General features: G+C 45.1%; 1 protein-coding gene across 1 annotated transcript in view; it reads right to left on the bottom strand.

The window, feature by feature from the left end:
- DOK5 (docking protein 5) overlaps positions 1-22,234 on the bottom strand; it is a 147,132-nt gene extending 124,898 nt beyond the window's left edge. Inside the window, exon 1 of the mRNA XM_043884351.1 lies at positions 21,939-22,234. Within this exon, the coding sequence (XP_043740286.1) occupies positions 21,939-22,004 (66 nt within the window). The 5' untranslated portion in view covers positions 22,005-22,234. The remainder of the gene's footprint in view (positions 1-21,938) is intronic.
- Positions 22,235-22,471: the final 237 nt, after the last annotated feature.

The following is a 22,471-nucleotide window of genomic DNA, read 5'->3' as shown; positions in this document are numbered from 1 at the left end:
GGTCATTGAGCTCATTTGGCAGTAGTTCCCAGTGGGCTGCAGACAGCAGAGCTCACCACCGCGAGTTCAGTTGCTCAGTCGCGTCTGACTCTTTGCGACCCCGTGGACTGCAGCACGCCAGGCCTCCCTGTCCATCACCACCTCCTGGCGCTCACTCAAACTCATGTCCATCGCAAAAAGCATATCTAATTTTTCTCTATGGTGAAATTCCTAACTGAGCTAAAGAATCTTCAGAGTGTCTAAACGAAGGATATCACAAAACAATGTCTATATCTTCATGCTAAGGGCAGAAATTTACACGGAGGACTGCGGTTATGACTTTATTACTGAGTTCAGGATTCAGAGCCATGTTCTATAATCAGTGAATGGAAGACCATGAAACAAATAGGACGTCAGCTTCATCTGTGGCAGGCTGCTGGATTTCTCGTCTTAAAAACTGGCCTTTATCCCTGCACACATCGCTGACAGCAGGATAAACTGCTAAGGATCTTAGGCAAGTGAATTCACAATGTAGATCAATGGTCATAAAAATATTTAAATGCTCGAGCCTCATAAGCACACGGTTATTAAGGTGTAATCTAAACCATGGTCAAAAATGTAAGCCTGAGCATTATTTGAATTAGAAACAGTTAAACTGTTTTAACTATCAAGTAGATTATGTACCTACTCAACAGAGTACTATAGACATTAAAATTATAGTTTGAAAGATTATGTAACCATTTGGGAAAATGTATAGAACACATTCTAAAACATACACAGGATATGACATTATAAATATATAATAGCTGCAACCATGAAAAATTTTAGAAGCACGGGGGAAAATGGAAAGAGATATACTAAAATAGCACCCTTGTATTGGGGTACTGCTGCTGCTGCTAAGTCGCTTCAGTCGTGTCCGACTCTGTGCGACCCCACAAACCGCAGGCTCCTCTGAATCTGGGATTCTCCAGGCGAGAACCCTGGAGCAGGCTGCCGTTGGGGTACTAGGCTTACGTAATTTATTACCAGGAAAAATAATGGAAAACCTAGCAAAACTGTAACAGTGCAAAGAGGAAAGACATTTATTGCCATCAACGTGGTCTCTCCTGTCCCTTTTGTGTCCCGTGTTCAAATTTATATTGAATGAGATGATCTTGGTTACTAAAATTCTTCTGAAGATCCTATATATGGAGCCCAGCTTTAGACTATTAGTCTCTTTTTCTAAAGGAATGAATAAACTCACAAAGACTGCCCAGACACCCAGCCGCACTCTCCTGTCATTGGTTTTCAAGTCAGTTAATTGTATGACATTCACTTTGATTTCATTCAAATCCATTTCTTACTCTTTTCCTCATTAGCAACTTCAAGATTTCTTACTTTCAGAGCATCAGGTAAAAAGTAGTGCAAAAAAAATATCTAAAAGAGGCAGTTTTACAGGAGTAACTCAAAACATCTAGTTAGTCCTGTTACTAATATCAAAATTTTAAAGACTGGGTCTATGGACCTGCGTTGCAGGTTAAGCAGAGAAAGGCATGGTCTGAACCTCCTGCATCTCCTGTTACCAGCAGGGCAATCTTGCCTGGATTACACATTCTCTATAAGCCTAAATCCTTTACCTGTAAAAGGAGGACAAAGATAGTATATCATACAGGTTTGAGAATGAATTCAAACCCAGATCTCACCATTGTGTTGTACACTCAGTCAAGTAGTGGGATGAACCACAGGAACAGAGGTGGGTGTCTTGTCTGTGTGACCTTGGTAAATTACTTCAGCTCTCTGTGCCTTAATCTTAGCAACACTAAAGGCCCTTTTAAGGTGGCCAGATGTGATGGAAGTGGCGACTCCTCCCACTTAGCATTCATTCCACTAATACCGGCTCAACAGCAGCAAAGTAACTGCAGCAGAAGCAGAACACCCCAGAAGCAGTCTCTGGGAGTGACGTGCGATTCAACACACCTTCTGGTCCGTACACCACCCGGACCCCCTGCCTCCGTGTGGGTGTAAATAACAGAACTAGCATGGACAGTGGGACCACAGAGAGAGAAGCTCAAAGCTGCTCAGTCGTTGACCATTTCTGTCTTTTTGGACAACTTCTAGCTTCTTTGATCCTGACTTTCCTGAAACTTTAAATGAAGCTAATAAAACCTGCCTTAAAGTGTTAGATTCAAAAAGACGAATGCAGAAAATACAACATGGCATTGAAGAATCTTCACTCCCCTTCCAAAGGGAGTAACACCAACATGTTCAGCTGCTCAGTCGTGTAAACGCTGTTCCAAGAGGCCATGAAATGTGCCCAGGCTCAATTCCAAGTTCATCCTGCTTTCATCTCGCTGGGCCGTATGACCTAGAACAAGCTATGTCACTGCTCTGACCTTTACTTTGTTCATTTATAAAATGCGGTCATGAGTCACAACTAATTCCCCTGTATGTGTATATACAGCTTTGCCTAATGGCACCAACTATTATTAAGTGCCCTACTATTATCAAATCATATTGGAACCAGACATTATTGTTAGGTCCAAATTCACTATATTGATTCATAGAGTTCCTAATAATTTCTATCAATATTTCTACATTTCTACAAATTACCACCAACCACACTGACATGGCAATTAGCTGGCTTTATTCTTCCACAGAAAAATCGTTATTTGGCTGGAGGGTCAAAACCTACAAAAATACTATTCAATAGCTTTTGGAAACAAATCTTTACAAAACTAGCTCGAAGGGACATGATTCTTCCTTGAGTTCTATTATTATCCTAAACAAAGGATTTGGGCTCCACAGTTTACACAGTTCACCAAGAACATGGCTCTGAAATACTGGATGTAATTTTGTTATCTAAAAGCAAACATCAACACCTGCAAAACGATACAGCACATCGGAAGTGAACAGATCATCAAGATAAACTGAAATTCCAGATCAGCTTGATTTGTTCTGAAAACCTGACCCAACTTCCTTCTCACCTTTCTCCAAAGGGTGAAAGGCACTTCTTCTGTCACTGCTGAAGCTGCCTGCCGAGCTTAAATATTTGAATATAGAGTTCAAATCCCATCTTTCTCTCTTGACAAACTAGAGTTGTTGCTCTTCCCTTGATAAACTTAATATGATATGTAAAAAGACCATGTAATTCTACCAGTTTATGATTGTGAGATGTTGCTGAAACCCTGGGCTTTCAACAGTCCTAATTCAAACATTAATAGTGATCACGAAAGGAAAATACATTTCATTCTAACTGTGAGGGTGTCTTACAATGTTTTTGGCAAAGCCATAATGATTACGCTAGGGTGCAGAAAGTCACATGGCCAAGCTTTCTCTCCTGCAAAAGAAAATACACAGTAGAAATCCCATGTGATGACTTCACACAGGAATGAACAGGATCTGTGACTCTCCCGTGTTCCAAAGAGAGGCATCAGAGGAAAAGTCAGTGGAGTTACTGGATGTTGTCTTTCAGGATAAGACAATATATGAGGATATGCCCTTGCCACGTAGAGAATGAATTCTTAATTTATTAAGTAGAATATGTTCATTAAAAATAAAGTCATCTTCCAACCACTGTCCTCCACGTCTGGCCACTTAGGGTCATGATACTATATTTTTATTGTACTACAAAAGGTACAAATGTGCATCACTAAAAACAAACAAATGGGTAAACAAACTTAAAGGCACAAAATTTAAAAAGCAAATGACCACCCATCTTACTTTACCCACAGCATCCCACTTCTTAGAGGGAAGCACAGCTGCTACACAAGATGTATGACCAGAAGCTATCCCCTTCTTCATTTTTCTATGCTCACACACAAAAACTTATGTGCACACCTCTGTGCCAAAATTTCTCTTTTTTCTGCCACTTGTTTTTTGGCACACTTAACAATATATCAGGATAATTTCACATTGTGGATTTCACAGCTTAAAAATATGATTTCTGAGGGATAAGAAGTCATGAAATCACTCTTGGCTTCAGTTATCCCATCAGTTAGATACAGGTATCAAACGAGTTAACATCAGATCTCTTTACACCACAAAGGCCTAATTATCCTAGACCTTTTCTCCTTTCTCTGGTTTCAAAGCCTGAACTGATATTGTTCTTTTTTTATATGTGGTCCCTTAAATTTAACATGATCTTCACTTGCCTGCTCCTCTCGTTCAGAGAAGAGTAAGATACATTCTTCTAATGACGCTGACAGTCTCCCTGTTAGTCATTCCCCAGCTAACACGCCAACGACTTTCTCCATTTGAACCTTTACAAGACTAAAATCTGCTAATTTCTAACTCAATACGCCTAATGCCCAACTAAAGTCATGATTACAAATTCTCCAGAATGCATCACCTCAACTGGCAGGGAGTTGACCCATTCTTTGAGCTAATATTAGAGATATTAGTCTAACAAAATGATCTTTTTCATTTTTGAAAGATCCAGCTTCACCTATCTCTGAAAAAGAAACTTCAAAGTTAAACGCCAGCAAAATGTCGAAACTGCTTCACACACTTTATCTTGTATCCATCTCTCTCAAATGGATTTCACTTCAGAAATTTATTTCTGTATGATAAAGAAGTTTTTCAGTCCCCCGTGTAAAACTGTCAATCTCATTAAAAGGTAGTCCAGTAGCCTGGGGAAACGAACTTCTTTCTAAATCTTTAATCGATCTCGAAACATCTGCCAGTCAGCATATCTTCTGGAACTCCATTGATGCTACAAATGTTCTCCAGAAATTCACAGTTGCCCAGTGAAAGTGACAGTTTTGAAGAAAAATCAAATTTTCTCCTCTCCGTGAGTGGGCTACCTGATGGCCAAATGCCCCGTCCAGGATTAAAATGGAATCAAATCCACAGACAACAGCATCTTCCCTCCCTCTGGCGACAACTAGTTATAATCGGAATTCTCCTTTTATAATGGCGTAAACAGGTGGAAATGGCAACCCGCGTCACTATTCTTGCCTGGAAAATCCTATGGACAGAGGAGCCTGGCAGGCTACATTCCATGGGATCTCAAGAGTCGGACGTGACTTAGTGACTAAACCACCACCAAAGTGGTACTCAGGAAAAAGACTGTCTGTAATCAGGCCTTTCCTGCAGGAAAAGATAGAGCAATATGCATACAATCCTTGCCTGCTGTTCGTCTGGAGCTTCTTCCTCTCAGAGAAGACCACGGTTGGCATTAGTAATTTACCGAGTCCAAATGCAGGGTAACGAACCAGTGGCAGTAATTTCCTAATTCATTCATTAGATGAGTTTGTTGAAGAGACCGGCGCATCTTAACAACATAAGAAACGAAATAAGCCACCAAACTTTCATTTTATGTAAAGTGAACTAAAGAACCATTTGGGTGTTGAGAACACTGGGTAAAATACAGGGAGAAACCATGGGCCAGCAAATCAAGCAAAACGCATTCTTGCCAAAGGTCTTGGCTCCCTCTTTGGAAGACTGAGCTGCAGGTTTGCAATTGCAAATTGAGTTTATTAGCAGGAAGCAGATTCAAGGAGATCTGCATCCAGGAAGTCTCCTGGGAGGGCTCTGGAAGCCACAGAGGCGCAGGTCAGCTGTGATGTTCTGTCCACTGTGCCCCGTGAAGACCCCCAGCCCACCCCACCCCGGGAGCTGGCCGCCTGCAGAGCTGTCCCAAGCTGGGGCAGTCACTGGAGGCAGGACATGCCCTGGAAAGGGGCCTGGCTTCGGGCATGCCGCTCTTTTCAGCATCAGGACAGGGCTGGTCTGCGAGCTGTCTACGACACGCTCAGCACTCCCAGGGGGTCGAGAGGCCCCATCCTGAAGAGGCGGTGCAGATGGAAGGCTCAACACAGCGCCAACACGCTGGTCCAGCCCAACCCCAGGCAAGCTTCCCACGGCTGGCCAGTGGATGCCGAAATGTCAAGTCCAACGAGAAAAAATAATCCCAGACGATGCTAGGGAAAGAATTAGGGCCCTGCTAAGGTATCTCACGGGAATGTTGAAGCATGGATAAAATCATGAAGTGTCCAGCCCCTTCCCAGAAAGACTCTCATCAATATGGCAGAATGATACAGTTAAGAGCCTGGAGGAATTCTTCAATTCACTCAGTCATTCATTCGACAAATACTTATTGAACTCTAAGAAAAAAAGCAGGAAGCAAGACAAGAATAAGCTGTACCCTTGTGTGGCTCACAAACTAATGAGGGTAAACATCAAAACAATACGTTCACTCACATATTTTTTTTTAAGGTAACACATTCTTAACAGTAATGTTTTTCCATTTTTAAAAACTGTGTATTTGCTCACTTATTTTTGGATGCACGGGGTCTTGGGTGCGATGCACAGGCTTTCTCTAGTTGCGGCGAGCGGGGGCCACGCTCCAGCTGTGATGGCCGGGCTTCACTGCGGGGGCGCCTCCTGCTGCGGGACGCGGGCTCTGGGACTCAGGTTCGGGAGCTGTGGCACGTGGGCTCAGCTGCCCAGGGCATGTGGGCTCTTAGCTCCTGGAAGGAGGATGGGACCTGCATCCCCTGCACTGGCACGCGGATTCCTAACCATTGGACACCAGGGAAGTTCTCAATCACTATTTTAAAACAGCCACGAGTGCTGTGGAGAAACTGGAGCAGCACCATCCAACAGAATTCTCAGAAACGACGGAATCGTCCTATTCGCACGGGAGCCACTAGCAAAGCTGTCACTCCTGGGCATGTGAGAGCGGCTAACACCATTAAGGAACTGAACATGCTGAATTTTATTTGATTTTAATGAATTTAAATGTCTACTTCTGCTTTATTGACTATGCCAAAGCCTTTGACTGTGTGGATCACAACAAACTGTGGAAAATTCTGAAAGAAATGGGAATACCAGACCACCTGACCTGCTTCCTGAGAAATCTGTATGAAGGTCAAAAAGCAACAGTTAAAACTGAACATGGAACAGCAGAATGGTTCTAAATTGGGAAAGGAGTACATCAAGGCTGTAGATTGTCACCCTGCTTATTTAACTTACATGTAGAGTACATCATGCCATGATGGATGAAGCACAAGCTGGAATCAAGACTGCCAGGAGAAATATCAATAACGTCAGATATGCAGATGAAACCACCCTTATGGCACCACCCTTAAAGTGAAGAACTAAAGAGCCTCTTGATGAAAGTGAAAGAGGAGAGTGAAAAAGTTGGTTTAAAACTCAACATTCAGAAAACTAAGATCATGGCATCCGGTCCCATCATTTAATGGCAAATAGATGGGGAAACAATGGAAACAGTAAGAGACTATTTTGAGGGGCTCCAAAATCACTGCAGATGGTGACTGCAGCCATGAAATTAAAAGACGCCAATGGCTGACTCATGCTGAGGTTTGACAGAAAACAGCAAAATTCTGTAAAGCAATTATTCTTCAATAAAAATTAAATGAATTTAAAAAACACACCCACAAAAAAATAAATAAATAAAAGACGCTTGCTCCTTGGAGAAAAAGCTATGACCAACCTAGACAGCATATTAAAAAGCAGAGACGTTACTTTGCCAACAATGGTACCTATAGTCAAAGGAATGGTTTTTCCAGTAGTCACGTAAGGATGTGAGAGCTGGACTATAAAGAAGGCTGAGAGCCAAAGAATTGATGGTTTTGAACTGTGGTGTTGGGGAAGACTCTTGAGAGACCCTTTGGCAGCAAGGAGATCAAACCAGTCCATCCTAAAGGAAATCAACCTTGAATATTCATTGGAAGGACTGATGCTGAATCTGAAGCTTCAATACTTTGGCCACCTGATGCAAAGAGCTGATTCACTGGAAAAGACCCTGATGCTGGGAAAGACTGAGGGCAGGAGGAGAAGGGGACGACAGAGGATAAGATGGTTGGATGGCATCACCAACTCAATGGACATGGGTTTGGGTGGACTCCAGGAGTTGGTGATGGACAGGGAAGCCTGGCGTGCTGCAGTTCATGGGGTCGCAAAGAGTTGGACATGACTGAGCGACTGAACTGAACTAAAAAATACATGTGCCAAGTGGCTTTTTCCACCATTTAGATGTGGGATGGTGTTGGGAAAAGCATCTCCAGATCAGCAACATCCCAGCTGAGACTTTCAGGATGAGAAAGTAGAGAAAATAAAAGCAAGTGGAAGAATTTTCTAGTCAACGAAAAAGCATGTATAAAGGCAATAACAGAGACGGAGAGCTTGGCCAATGGAGGAACTCAAGTGGGCAGGTTTGGTTGAGCACCGAGGGGGATGGTAAACTGATCTGAGCACTGGTTTGGGTGGGATGAGCTATGGCCAGGTGCAGATTTCTCAGAGTGTCTTGAGGACACTGCAGAATATTTATGGGTAAGGAAAAGGCATTAGAGAGTTTTAAAGTACAGGTAGGATAGGATTGGATGGGATTACTAGGTAATAAATTTGCTGCAAGCAGAATAAATTTGGCGAGCAGGGGACCAAGCAAAAGAACATCCTTGCAGGAGAACATCCTTTTGAAGCTGAACACACACACAGGGTTAAACACAGCTCAAGGGACGACTGGCAGAAAAAAACGACTCTGAGCACTCTCAGTGGAAGGATGTCTGCGACACCCTCTCTGAAGTAATATTAGATGAATTGATCAAAATTCTGCTGCTGCTGCTGCTAAGTCACTTCAGGCATGTCCAACGGGTAGCGACCCCACAGACATCAGCCCACCAGGCTACCCCGTCCGTGGGATTCTCCAGGCAAGAACACTGGAGTGGACTGCCATTTCCTTCTCCAATGCGTGAAAGTGAAAAGTGAAAGTGAAGTCGCTCAGTCATGTCCAACTCTTTGTGACCCCATGGGCTATACAGTCCATGGAATTCTCCAGGCCAGAATACTGGAGTGGGTAGCCTTTCCCTTCTCCATGGGGTCTTCCCAACCCAGGGATCAAACCCAGGTCTCCTGCATTGCAGGCAGATTCTTCACCAGCTGAGCCACCAGGGAAGCCCAAATGAATATTGGAAATCCATAAAAATTTCAGAAAAGTGCTCCAACATAAGTTAAAAGAACAAAGATAGAGTAACAGTACTAAATCACATGAAGCCAAACGTGCAAAGCAAATTAGTTCAGTTCAGTTCAGTTCAGTTGCTCAGTCGTGTCCGACTCTTTGTGACCCCATGGACTGCAGCACGCCAGGCCTCCCTGTCCATCACCATCTCACGGAGTTTACTCAAACTCATGTCCATTGAGTTGGTGATGCCATCCAGCCATCTCCTCCTCTGCTGTCCCCTTCTCCTCCAGCCCTCAATCTTTCCCAGCATCAAGGTCTTTCCCAATGAGTCACCTCTTCGCATCAGGTGGCCAAAGTACTGGAGTTTCAGCTTCAGCATCAGTCCTTCCAATGAACACCCAGGACTGATCTCCTTTAGGATGGAATGGTTGGATCTCCTTGCAGTCCAAGGGACTCTCAAGAGTCTTCTCCAACACCACAGTTCAGAAGCATCAGTTCTTTGGTGCTCAGCTTTCTTCACAGTCCAACTCTCACATCCGTACATGACCATTGGAAAAAACATAGCCTTGACTAGACAAACCTTTGCTGGCAAAATAATGTCTCTGCTTTTTAATATGCTATCTAGGTTGGTCATACGTTCCTTCCAAGGAGTAAGCGTCTTTTAATTTCATGGCTGCAATCACCATCTGCAGTGATTTTGGAGCCCCCCAAAATAAAGTCTGACACGGTTTCCACTGTCTCCCCATCTATTTCCCATGAAGTGATGGAACCAGATGCCATGATCTTAGTTTTCTGAATGTTGAGCTTTAAGCCAACTTTTTCACTCTCTTCTTTCACTTTCATCAAGAGGCTTTTTAGTTCCTCTTCACTTTCTGCCGTAAGGGTTGTGTCATCTGCATATCTGAGGTTATTGATATTTCTCCCGGCAATCTTGATTCCAGCTTGTGCTTCCTCCAGCTCAGCATTTCTCATGATGTACTCTGCATATAAGTTAAATAAGCAGGGTGACAATATACAGCCTTGACGTACTCCTTTTCCTATTTGGAACCAGTCTGTTGTTCCATGTCCAGTTCTAACTGTTACTTCCTAACCTGCATACAGGTTTCTCAAGAGGCAGGTCAGGTGGTCTAGTATTCCCATTTCTTTCAGAATTTTCCACAGTTTATTGTGATCCACAGATTCAAAGGCTTTGGCATAGTCAATAAAGCAGAAATAGATGTTTTTCTGGAACTCTCTTGCTTTCTTGATGATCCAGCGGATGTTGGCAATTTGATCTCTGGTTCCTCTGCCTTTTCTAAAACCAGCTTGAACATCTGGAAGTTCACGGCTCACATATTGCTGAAGCCTGGCTTGGAGAATTTTGAGCATTACTTTAGTAGAGTGTGAGACAAATGCAATTGTGCGGTAGTTTGAGCATTCTTTGGCATTGCCTTTCTTTGGGACTGAAATGAAAACTGACCTTTCCCAGTCCTGTGGCCACTGCTGAGTTTTCCAAATTTGCTGGCATATTCAGTGCAGCACTTTCACAGCATCATCTTTCAGGATTTGAAATAGCTCCACTGGAATTCCATCACCTCCACTAGCTTTGTTCGTAGTGATGCTTCCTAAGGCCCACTTGACTTCACATTCCAGGATGTCTGGCTCTAGGTGAGTGATCACACCATTGTGATTATCTGGATCGTGAAGATCTTTTTTGTATAGTTCTTCTGTGTATTCTTGCCACCTCTTCTTAATATCTTCTGCTTCTGGTAGGTGCATACCATTTCTGTCCTTTATTGAGTCCATCTTTGCATGAAATGTTCCCTTGGTATCTCTAATTTTCTTGAAGAGATCTCTAGTCTTTCCCACTCTGTTGTTTTCCTCTATTTCTTAGCACTGATCTCTGAGGAAGGCTTTCTTATCTCTCCTTGCTGTTCTTTGGAACTCTACATTCAAATGGGAATATCTTTCCCTTTCTCCTTTGCTTTTCAGTTATACACACACAAAAACACATGCATTTTTATATATGCCTAACATATGAATATCTCCATAGAAATACACAAGAATCCACCTAGAATTGCCTGGAAATGGAGACAAGTCTGGAGTAGGACAGAACTTTCCTCTTCATTTGATCCTTTTTTGCTTTTTTTTTTAAACCATGTACATATAGTGTGAAATACCAGTAAATTAAAAAGAATTGATACAGGCAAAAGCCATTTTTTGTTGTAGGTAAAGAACATCTATTTCTTTCTCTTTTTTTTTGGTCAGAAATTCAACATTGTAAACCCAAAGTAAATCATAAATCTAGAAAGTTTTGGAGTCACCTGCTCCGGTTCTGTGGTCTGACACAGCTCACAGCAGCAGAGCCATCCCACGTTTCTCTGCTCTTTTCCGCTCAGGAGGCCGACAGTGGGGCACCCTGGAGACCAAGCTTGGGCTAGACGGGAGGTGGAGTGTGCTCGGCAGGCTCTCCATGGCCGCCGCCACACTGCTGGCTCCGAGGCGGACGGGGGAGCAAGGAGGGCAGACCCTGGCACCTCCATCTCTGCTGCAGCGGGAGCTGGGGTGGGAGAAGGTCAGCGACACGCGCCAGTCACAGCGGCCGGCCAGCAGCAGGACGGGGGAGTCAGGCCGTTCTCATTCCAGCCAGGCTGCCTGTCTCCACCTTTGTCCCGCGCCGAGGACTGCAGCGTGGATGCTGCAAAAGGGCTGCCAGCAAACACCACTCAATAGAATTTTACAAAACTCTTGGGATTTCTGAGTATGTGTACTCATGAGAGGCTAGGCTTTCTGTCCGTTTCATAAATGAATATGCAAGATGCTATTTCAGGGTTTTACTCATTGACTTAAATGTTCATTGAGCACCGACTGTGGGCCAAGACACTATTCTATCATTCCTCCTCCCAGCCAGACCCACTTATAAGACTGAGCGAGTTGATAAAAATGTTGATTGGGAATATTAGTTACTATGTATCTGTTTGATTCAATAAACTTACCTTTTCCCCATGATATGTTGATTGAATTTTCAGCTTTATCATTTCAACTTTAGAATAAAAACAATTTCAAAAAAGAAAAATAAAGTGGGAGGAACCAGTCTACCCCACTTCAAGACACAGTATAGCTACACATGTAGACACATGCAGACACATCAAGGCACATCAGAGACACACAGAACAGTGGCATTAAACAGAGGACTAGGAACAGAGAGCGCAAACAAGTTCAGTGGGGAAAAGGCAGCCTTTTCAACAAATGGTCCTGCAGCAACCGGACACCCAGAGGCAGAAAACGAACCTTCACGCAAAATGCACACCGTAAATAAAAACTGACTCTAAACGGATCACAGTCTTAAATGTAAAAGGTAAAACTATAAAATATTTCGGGGAAAAAGTAGGAAAAAATAGTTAGGATCTTGGGCTGGGCAAAGCATTACTATGAAAAGGAAAAAAAAAACCTGATAAATTGGAATTCATCAAACTTAAAGACGTCTGCCCTGTGCTAGACCTTTTTAAAAGGATAAGAATGATAAACTACATAGTAAGAGAAAATATTTGCAAATCACATGTCTGAAAAGGATTAATATCAAGAATATACAAAGAACTCTCAAAACTCAACAGTTAAAAAACAACCCAATTAGAAAATGGGCAAAAGATATGAACAGGCCTTTTCCCAAAATGTAACTATAGACGACAAAGTGGAACATGAGAAATGCTCAGCGTGACAAGGAGGGATCAGCGTCACTCGTGAGAACATCTATGCCGAGACACACACCAAAAAACGGGGCAACCCCAGAGGCTGCAAGGATGCAGAGACTGGGTCACTCCCATGCTGCTGCTGTGAATGCAAAATGTGAAAACCAGTTTGGCGGTTTCCCATAAAACTAAACATGCAACTACCAATACACACAGCAATGGTACCCCTAGAGCGTTTTCCTAGAGGTATGAAAATTTACATTCACACAAAAACCCTAGCCCAAATATTTACATCAACCTATTCATAAGAGCCTAAAATGGAAAACACCCCCCAGATATCCCTCAATATATGAACAGCTAAACAAACTATGGCACATCCATACCCTCGACTACAGCTTAGCATTAAAAGGAAAAAGGAATAGCATCCGATCCCATCATTTCATGGCAAATAGATAGGGAAACAACAGAACCAGTGACAGAGTTTATTTTCTTGGGCTCCAAAATCACTGCAGATGGTGACTGCAGCCATGAAATTAAAAGACTCTTGCTCCTTGGAAGAAAAACTATGACAAATCTAGACAATGTACTAAAAAGCAGAGACATTACTTTGTCAACAAAGGTCCCTACAGTTGAAGCTATGGTTTTTCCAGTAGTCATGTATGGATGTGAGAGCTGGACCACAAAGAAGGCTGAGCACCAAATAACTGATGCTTTTGAATTGTGGTGTTGGAAAAGACTCTTGAGAGTCCCGTGGACAGCAAGGAGATCAAATCAGTCAATACTAAAGGAAATCAACCCTGAATATTCATTGGAAGGACTGGTACTGAATCTGAAACTCCAATACCTCGGCCACCTGATTCGAAGGGCTGACTCATTGGAAAAGACCCTAATGCTGGGAAAGATTGAAGGCAGGAGGAGAAGGGGACGACAGAGGACGAGATGGCTGGATGGCATCACCGACTCAATGGACATGAGTTTGAGCAAGCTCCAGGAGATGACAACGGCAGGGAGCCCTGGCCTGCTGTGATCCGTGGGGTTGCAAAGAGTCGGACACAACTGAGCGACTATCAACAACCACCATCCACACCCACAGAACCCACGACAACCACCACAATTCTAGAGAATTATACTGAGTTTAAAAAATTCCAAACATTCCATACTGCATGGTTCCATTTCTATAATATTTTGAAACGATGAATGATAAAACCACAGAAATGGAAAACAGATTCGCGGTTGTCAGGGCTTTAGGGCTGTGGGGCGGGGGTGGCGGGGGGATGAAGGGGCAGCTATAAAAGACAACAGGGGGGACCCCGCTGTGGGCGACGCCCTGCGCCTCGGTGGTATACCAGGATCCTGCTGCGACACTGGGGACCTGAAAAACATCACCCCTGGGAGAAGCTGGGGAAGGGCATGGGCTGTCTCTGTATTATTTCTTACACCTCACGTGAACCTACGATTATGTAAAAGCTGAAAGTCTGGCCTTTTTTTAAGCTGCAGCTTGTTTCAGTTGCGGCATACAGGATCTCAGTCGTCGCTGCAGCAGGCAGGATCTCTAGCTGCGGCCCGGGAACACGACGCTGGGGCACGTGGGATCTAGTCCCCCGACCAGGGGTGGAACCCGGGCCCCCTGCCACGGGAGCTTGGAGTCTGAGCCGCTGGACCACCAATAAAGTCCCTAAAATTCTAATTTAAAAAGATGAGACAGTGGTTCTTCACTGTTTTGGAAATCTGGAGGGTGGGAGGTGAGAGGTTTGGGGACACAGAAGTCCAGATTTCTCTAAGAATCCCATAAAAGCTGTGAAGCATCACCTGAGGACAATCATTTGCACCCTCTGCATAACATGGCGCACACAGCTAACACTTCTATTCTCTGAGACCCAGGGCACCGACAGACTAGAACACTCATAAAATAAACACAGCCTGCCAACTGCTCTGAAAAACCTCATCCAAAATGCAGGCATCTGCATTCTAGAAGGAAGCTATTTTAACTTCCACATTCACATATGTCTGTGGCATTTCTAAACAATTAGTTTCATTTTGAATTTCACAGAAACAGGGCGTTTGCAGGATGGAGGCAGACTAATCTCTTCCTGGCTTAGATTCCCTGAAGATTTGATTTCCACCCGATCAGAATCAAATTCCTAGAGTAAGAGGAAAATCAAATTTCCCCTCCCTCGTTTCATAAAAATGAAACAAGGAAAGACCTGAAGATACCTTTTCACTTCAATATTTGACCTGTTGCTCAGACAAATTCTTCCTTAACTAGAGTGAATATATTAATCTCATGTTAATAACACCAGCCCCAAAACAGACTGTCAATTCCCCACGGATGTTGACCACATCTGTCTTAGTTAGGGTAGTGTTCCCTAAGCTTCTTAACACGAGTATTCACTCCATAAACATCTGATGCATGTTAAAATAAATGAAAGCAAATATACCCCGAATGAAAACTGAATTCTTAAAATACCAAAGATAATGATCCACAAAACTGCTTAAAAAATAAATATTTCTAGTCATCTCATGAATATTATAAAAAAATACATTGGCAGATGTGGGGGAAATGATCATGTCCATAATTTGGTTTATGTCTACACACAAAATCACTAAATTGGCCATTCTTTGCTTAAATCAGTTTTGGGGCTGATGATTAAAGGCTGACTTTATCCACAATGACGATCAAATAAAGATGACTAAAATACCAGCTGGAAAGAACTTCTGACATGAAAACCAGTGAGGCTGATTCAAATGGGAACACTAAGTCTTCTTGTGTGTGTGTGAACGCGCGTGCATGCATAGTTGTGTCTGACTCTCTGCAACCCCACGGACTGTAGCCCACCAGGCTTTTCTGTCCATGGGATTTCCCAGCAAGAATACTGGAGTGGGTTACCATTTCCTTCTCCGGGGGATCTTTGCAACCCAGGGATGGAACCTGGGTCTCCTGCATCGCAGGCAGATTCTTCACCACTAGTGCCACCTGGGAAGCCAAACAGTCTTAGGTGAGTGTCTGACCATAAATTTCACTACAGGAAGTCAGCCTCCAAGTCTCTTTTCCTTAGGAAGGAAAAGGGTGCTTCATGGAGCTTACTGAATGATTACATGTGCTTGTGTGCACACGTGTGTATACACACTCATGTACTGATGGCAGGACTTTCCTGGTGGCAGGACTTTCCTGGGGGCTCAGTGGTAAAGACTTTGCCCGCCAGAGCAGGAGACACAGGTCCTATTTCTGGGTCAGGAAGATCCCCGGGAGGAGGAAATGGCAGCCCACCCCAGTATTCTTGCCTGGAGAATCCTATGGACAGAGGAACCTGGCGGGCCACGCTCCAGGGGGTCGCAAAAGAGGCGACACGACTTAGCGACCAAACTGGTGGCATGTGATTAATTTATTCCATTCCTATGATTTCAATGTTAGTAAGGAATATAACTTTGCCATGATATCATAAAAAATGCACAGATTCCTGATCATCTCTGCATCCTAAAACCCTAAATGAAAAATGAAACGTCTCTGGCATACTGGGTCAGGTGAAACTGAGAAACGAAAGGGGTAAGAAAATATTTCCACCTAAAATTTAACCAACTTTTCAAATCTAACCTGCCAGTTCCCCCACCCCGGAAAAAGATCCTCAAATTAACAGTTTTGCTCTTGTCTGATGAGCTTGCTCAAACCAAATTTGTATACAGGTAAGTTTCTCTGTTCCTGGCATTTTTGCCACGTATCTAAAGATCAGGGAAAATTATACAATGGCCAATACCCCTGGCCATGACCTAGCATCAGTGGTTGCACAGTAACTACCTCACAGGTGCTACATCTGTTTTCCTAACTAAAGAGTGAGTTCTCTGAGGATGAGAGCTATCACAGTAGAAGAGGCATGCCACCACCACAGAAGCATCATTACCCTCCAACAGCACTGGTGGTAAGGAGAGCAGAAATGAGAACTGGTTGGGTTTCCTCTGTGTCGGGCACTGTGTTAAGCCTTTCATGAGGATCTTCTATTAGGCGGATATTAGGAGCCTCCCTATTTTTACAGAAGACTGAGGCTTCTTAATATTAAATAACTCACCAAAAGTCACATAACTAGTCGCTGAATTGGGATTTTAACAGTCTCATGTCAAAGCCCATGCTCTTAAGCCAGGAGACAGTGATGGATTCATTCATTCATTCAATAAATCTTCATCAAGTGCTTCTCCATGCTGGAAACGGTTCCAGGCACTGGGGGGTTCAGCTATAATTGATGGTTCATTCATTCATTCAATAAATTTTCATCAAGCGCTTCTCCATGCTGGAAACTGTTCCAGGCACTGGGGTTCAGCTATAATTGATGGATTCATTCCTTCATTCAATAAATTTTCATCAACCACTTCTCCATGCTGGAAACTCTTCCAGGCACTGGGGTTCAACTATAACTGATGGTTTCATTCATTCATCCAATACATTTTCAAGTTTTTCTTCATGCTGGCACTGGGGTTCAGCTATAATGATGGATTCATTCATTCATTCATTCATTCACACATTAAACCTTCATCAGGTGCGTCTCCATGCTGGAAACTGTTCCAGGCACTGGGGTTCGGCTACAATTAAACGAGAAGTCCCAGCCCTCATGGAGTTCCACACGCTATTTGGGAGATATAGGCAATCAACAGGTAAAACCTACAGACAGATCAGTGGGTAAGTGGATGCTGAGTCTAGAGAGAAAAAATGGAAGGGACACGGGGACAGAAGGAGGGAAGAGGCGAAACCAGAGGGCGGGAAGGTTTCGATGAGAGGGCGGCACTTGCAGAACGGCTGGAGGAGGTGAAGAGAGAGGTAAGCTGCTGGAACAGTATTCCGGACGGAGGGAGGAGCAAGAGAGACACTCTGAGTCCGCACAGGACCTCGGAGCTGGCGGTAAGGCCGTTACTCTGGGTCGCAGGGAAAGGCTTTGGTGGTCTGAGCAGCGAGGCAGATAAACCAGGAGGGCATGACAATATTTGGGGGCTTGGGCCAGGGCGGTAGTGGCAGATGGCGTGAGAGGTCATTGGACTCTAGCTATACTTCCAAAACAAAGCTTACAGCATCTCGTGATGGACTGGCTGTGGTGGTAAGAGATAAGGGAAGGATCGAGAAAGGAGACGAAGTTTTGATCCTTTGCTGCTTGCTTGTTTGATTGTTTGACTGATTTTCACCAGGGCAGCTGAAATACCGGGACCTGTAGTGGCTGAGATACAGACTCCAGGAGAAGCCGGCTGGGATGAAACAATGGGTGGTTGGATATATTAAGTCTGAGACTAGGAGCCGACCAGATGAAGATGTAGGCTGATGGGGGAAGAGGCCCTTCCTTGGTAGGTGAGCAGAGATGCTGCTGAGAGGCAAATGGGGACTTCCCCAACACACCCACCCACCCAGGGGCTTCCCTGGGGGTCCAGTGACTAAGACTCCACACGCCCGATGCAGGGCGCCTGAGGTCGATTCCTGGTCAGGGAACTAGATCCCACAGGCTGCAACTAAGACTCAGCACAGCCAAATCAATAAATGAATGTTAAAAAGTAAATAAAATCAAGTAATCATCAAGGGGAACTGCATGGAGATAAAGTAAACAGGTGTGAGTCTAAACCCTGAGACTTGCTGGGTGGACATGTCCTGACACTTCCTGCCTGGGCAACCCTGTCCGCTGCACGGGAAGAACCCGAGTGAGCACAGTCTGTAAGGCCGCCTGAGCCACACGGGAGGCCGTGGTTGCTGTTCACACACTACGTCACGCCCGACTCTTTGCGGCCCCATGGACCGCAGCGCACCAGGCTGCCCCGTCTTTCATTATCTCCCAGAGTTTGCTCAGACCCAGGTCCATCGCTAATGATGTGCAAATCACCCGATTCACCATTCCTCTAAAAACACACGTTTAATGCCTTTAGTGGGTTTGCCAAACAACTGTGGACAGACCCCTCCCCACCCCCCAAAGCAGCGCCATCGACATTCCTGAACAAATGCAGCCCCCAGGGCCCAAGTGGACAGCTCCAACGGAGATGAGGTTGGAGAGTAAAGACGTGAAGACATCACTCACTGAGACCCATCTGAACAGGGATGGTCTTAGAATGTCTCATGCCTTGTTGAAAAATCACTTAAATGTATTATATTTGTGTGTCTGTGTGTGTGTGGCATGCATGCTGTGTTTTAGTGGGGATAACTACAAATGTGTGTGGGAGCAGGGCTTCCCAGGTGGCGCGAGTGATAAAGAGCCCGCCCGCCAACGGAGGAGACGTAAGAGACGCAGGTTCAGTCCCTGGCTTGGGAAGATCCCCTGGAGAAGGGAATGGCAACCCACTCCAGTATTCTTGCCTGGAGAATCTCATGGACAGAGGAGCCTGGTGGGCTACAGTCCATAGCGTCGCAGAGTCAGACACGACTGAAGCGACTTAGCGCACACACAAGTGAGGGCAAGGAACTCAGTAATAATCAAGTCTGTGAATGTGACATAAGCCCCTTGGAGACGGCACCACAGGATTGCAGCATATACTTTTTTGGTCCCTTGTGAGAAATAAATCAGTATTAAATAACAACAAAAAAAAAATCACAAATCACTTATATGTATTATATTTGTAAAAAGTGCATCCAATGAAAACTGCATAAACATGTATGCCTTTGGACACTTCTAGATAGAAAGATAAGGAAATCAACAATTCCCATATCCTTCCACCAAGCCTAACTCATCTCTAATTATACCAAAGAAATGATGCAATCAGAACCAGAGCTGTATGCTTTCAGCGCATTTTCACAGATGTTATCTTATCCAAAGTTCACTACATCGTTAAACACTGTTCACTATACACATAAGAAAACTGAGGCCAAGAGAGGTCAAGGGTCACAAAGCTAACAAGTAACAGAAGGAGAGTTTGTCTCTTTTCTTCTTTCTCCAAATCTGCAGGGGTGTTCCTAGGTACAACAGCTGCTCACCATGAAATGTTGTTTTCTTGTTTAATTATAAACTCTCCTAAACACGGTTCTAATCCTCAGACACTTGCCTGGATTCCATTAATAAAGCCACCATGTCATATCAGTTCCTCAAGAGGTTATGAATTGCAAAGTCAGGCATCCACTTTTAGTTCAATCCATGTTCAGCGTGCATGAACTGAGCATCTACAGTGTACTAACATAAGCCCTACCACTCTTTGAGACTTACACATGCTGCGGGCTGTTCTAAGCTATCTTCTGCCTCGATCAGCTCCACTAACATTTCTTCCTTTAGACTGAAGGTCCCTATGCTGTTCCCAAAGCATTCTTCTTGATGCCTCCATTAAAACTTTACCTTGCAGTGTTTCCGACAGCCTCCTCAGTTTCTAATGAAAAATTTTACTACTTAGAACACTTTTCAAAATTAAACTGGTGATAAAACCAAACTGAACAAATAAAACTAGATTTTGATTATTGTTGACCTTTTCTCTCCATGAACAATAACCATCATTCAATAAATATTCCAAAATCTATTTGAGTATTAACACAGATACAATGAATAAATCCTAAGCAAGTACACTTCTGTTGGCATTCAAAATACTATAAAGTATGAAGTAAACGCAAAGTAAACTACTTTTCCTTTCCTTTGTATATCTGTCCAAAAACATTGGCACACACATGGGACAACATTATGTCAGTATTAATATCACAGAAAAAAGTCTCAATTACTATAAACTAGAAGTTATGGTAACTAGCTTTTCAAATAAATCATCATGTGTCACAATTTGGCATAAACTGATCCTTATGAATAATTCACATTTTGTACATTAATAATTCACATCCTCTTTCTGTTGGAATGCTCTCTAGCACAGAATGGATGTCTCATCAATTTCCTCAACTGACATGATGGAGTAAATCTAAAATTAGAATGGTGTTTTCAAATGCTCTTTTAACACTGTAACACTTGGCTGGCCCACAAGGTTATGAAAAATAAAAAGTTCCTATTATTTCTGACCCTTGTTAAGTACCCTAACAAAAGCTGTTCCTGTTGATTAGAATGTCTGCATGGCAGAGAAGAAAACCAAGGAAACTCACAGTTGATAGGGACCGGTGAGTTATCTTACATTGCTCCCTAATTATATATTTGCATATTCACAATTACACAGGACATAGTTGCTAAAACATGGTAACCAGCAGGGAATGAAAGGAAGAAAATAAAGGAAAGAAAGAGAGGAAGAAAAGGGAGAAGGAAGGAAGAAAGGAAGCAAAAGACCGAAACAAACCAGGTAAGAACTTCTAATAGTTATGGGTATTTCCCATCAGCATGTTTTCCTGTATAGCTGTTTAACATGGTGAAATTTCAGTTTCCAGTAAAATTATCTGGTGCATTAGCAAGCCCAAAGATCAGATAAGAGAACAGTGCCAGTGACATGTATTTGTGGAGAAAGATGTTCAAGTTATCCCTGTGGCCATTCCTGACATTACCATTTTTTCAGACATTAGCAAAGTAAACTTTTCTACCCCCCCCCCAACCCCCTAGCCCCAAAGTACACAACGAAAAAAAAAAAGTAGCAACAGCACCCGACACAAAGCAAAGAGAAATGAGGCAGCTTGAAATTAAAAAAAAAAAAATCACTCCGGTATCCTCTTCCTCCCTCAAGAATTCCTTAGCCATCACTCAAGCCCAAAGAGAAGCAGAGTCAGTTCTCTCTGAAGTTCATCAATGAAGGGAGGAGAAGGGCCACAGAGAGGGAGTTTTAAAGGAGGACCCATCCCTGCGCCGACATCTGCCCACACCGGTGCCCTCCGGTTCCTCCATCCTTCCTTTCAGTACATGTTTAAGGAGAGAGCGCCAGCTCTGGGCCGGGTGTTCGGTTCCGCCCTAAATAGACAGCGCTCCAGTGGCATCCCGGGTGTACGACAGCAGCACGCCCCCTGCCCAGGCTCAGGACGAGGACATCTACCCACGGCGCCCTCGCCAGCTCCTGGGCCGGGGCTGGGTCACTGTCCACCGCCCGGAGTTCCGAAAAAAGCCCTTCTCTTGGCAGATGCGTCTCTCCCGGGTCGGGGGTCACTGAGCCGGTTCGCACCCGGAGCGTCCGCCCTTCCTCACCCGGCCAATCCGTCCCCCACCCCCGCTGGAGTGAAGTTGGCGGCGGGCGGGGGCAGCGGGGCACCCGGCAGGCTCGGCGCCCCCGCGCGGGCTCCTCGGCGCCGACTCCCATGGCTACCGAGAAATATTTATTTCCATTCGATGGGCTCCAGAGGCTACCGAGGCGGACACGCGGCCACCGACGGAAAGCCAAGTCACCCGGGAGACAAAGATAGACCCGCGACACCCCGAGAGCCGCTCCAGCGGCTGCCCCGGTGTGCGCTCCAGCCGGGAAGGCGCGGCGAGGCGCGCCGGGCACCCCCAGGGCCGCTGGCCGGGGGTCGGGAGGCGGGAGGGAGGGTCCACACTCACCCCCAGGCGGCGGCTCCGGATCTTCACGTAGCCTTGCTTCACGATGTCATTGAAACTGGAGGCCATCCCGGGCGGCCGGCGAGCTCCCCACGCCCAGCGCGCGCCCTAACTGGCCTCGGGTCAAGACGGGGCTCTGGGCTGGGCTGGGGGCGAAAGCGCAGACCGAGCGGCGGCGGCTCCGCGCGGCGTCAGGAGGCGCGCATCACTTTCCCGTCCCCGAGCCTGGAAGTGGGCGGCCGGCTCGCAGCCACTTCGGGGAGCGCGGGGAGCCGGAGCGGCTGGGGCGCCCGCGTCAGCTGACTCATCGGCCGGCCTGCCCGGAGGAGGGGCGGTGCTGCTCAGGGATCCAGCCCTGCCTCTGCGGGTCGGTGGGGGGGAGGAGGAGGGGAGGAGGGGGGAGGAGGAGGGGAGGAGGGAGGGAGGAGGAGGAGGGAGGGAGGAGGAGGAGGGAGGAGGAGGGGAGGAGGGAGGGAGGAGGAGGGGGGAGGAGGAGGGGAGGAGGGAGGGAGGAGGAGGGGGAGGAGGAGGGGAGG

The sequence above is a fragment of the Cervus elaphus genome, chromosome 23, assembly GCF_910594005.1.
Source record: "Cervus elaphus chromosome 23, mCerEla1.1, whole genome shotgun sequence".
Classification (NCBI taxonomy): Eukaryota; Metazoa; Chordata; class Mammalia; order Artiodactyla; family Cervidae; genus Cervus; species Cervus elaphus.
This window is presented reverse-complemented; position numbering and strand designations above follow the sequence as displayed.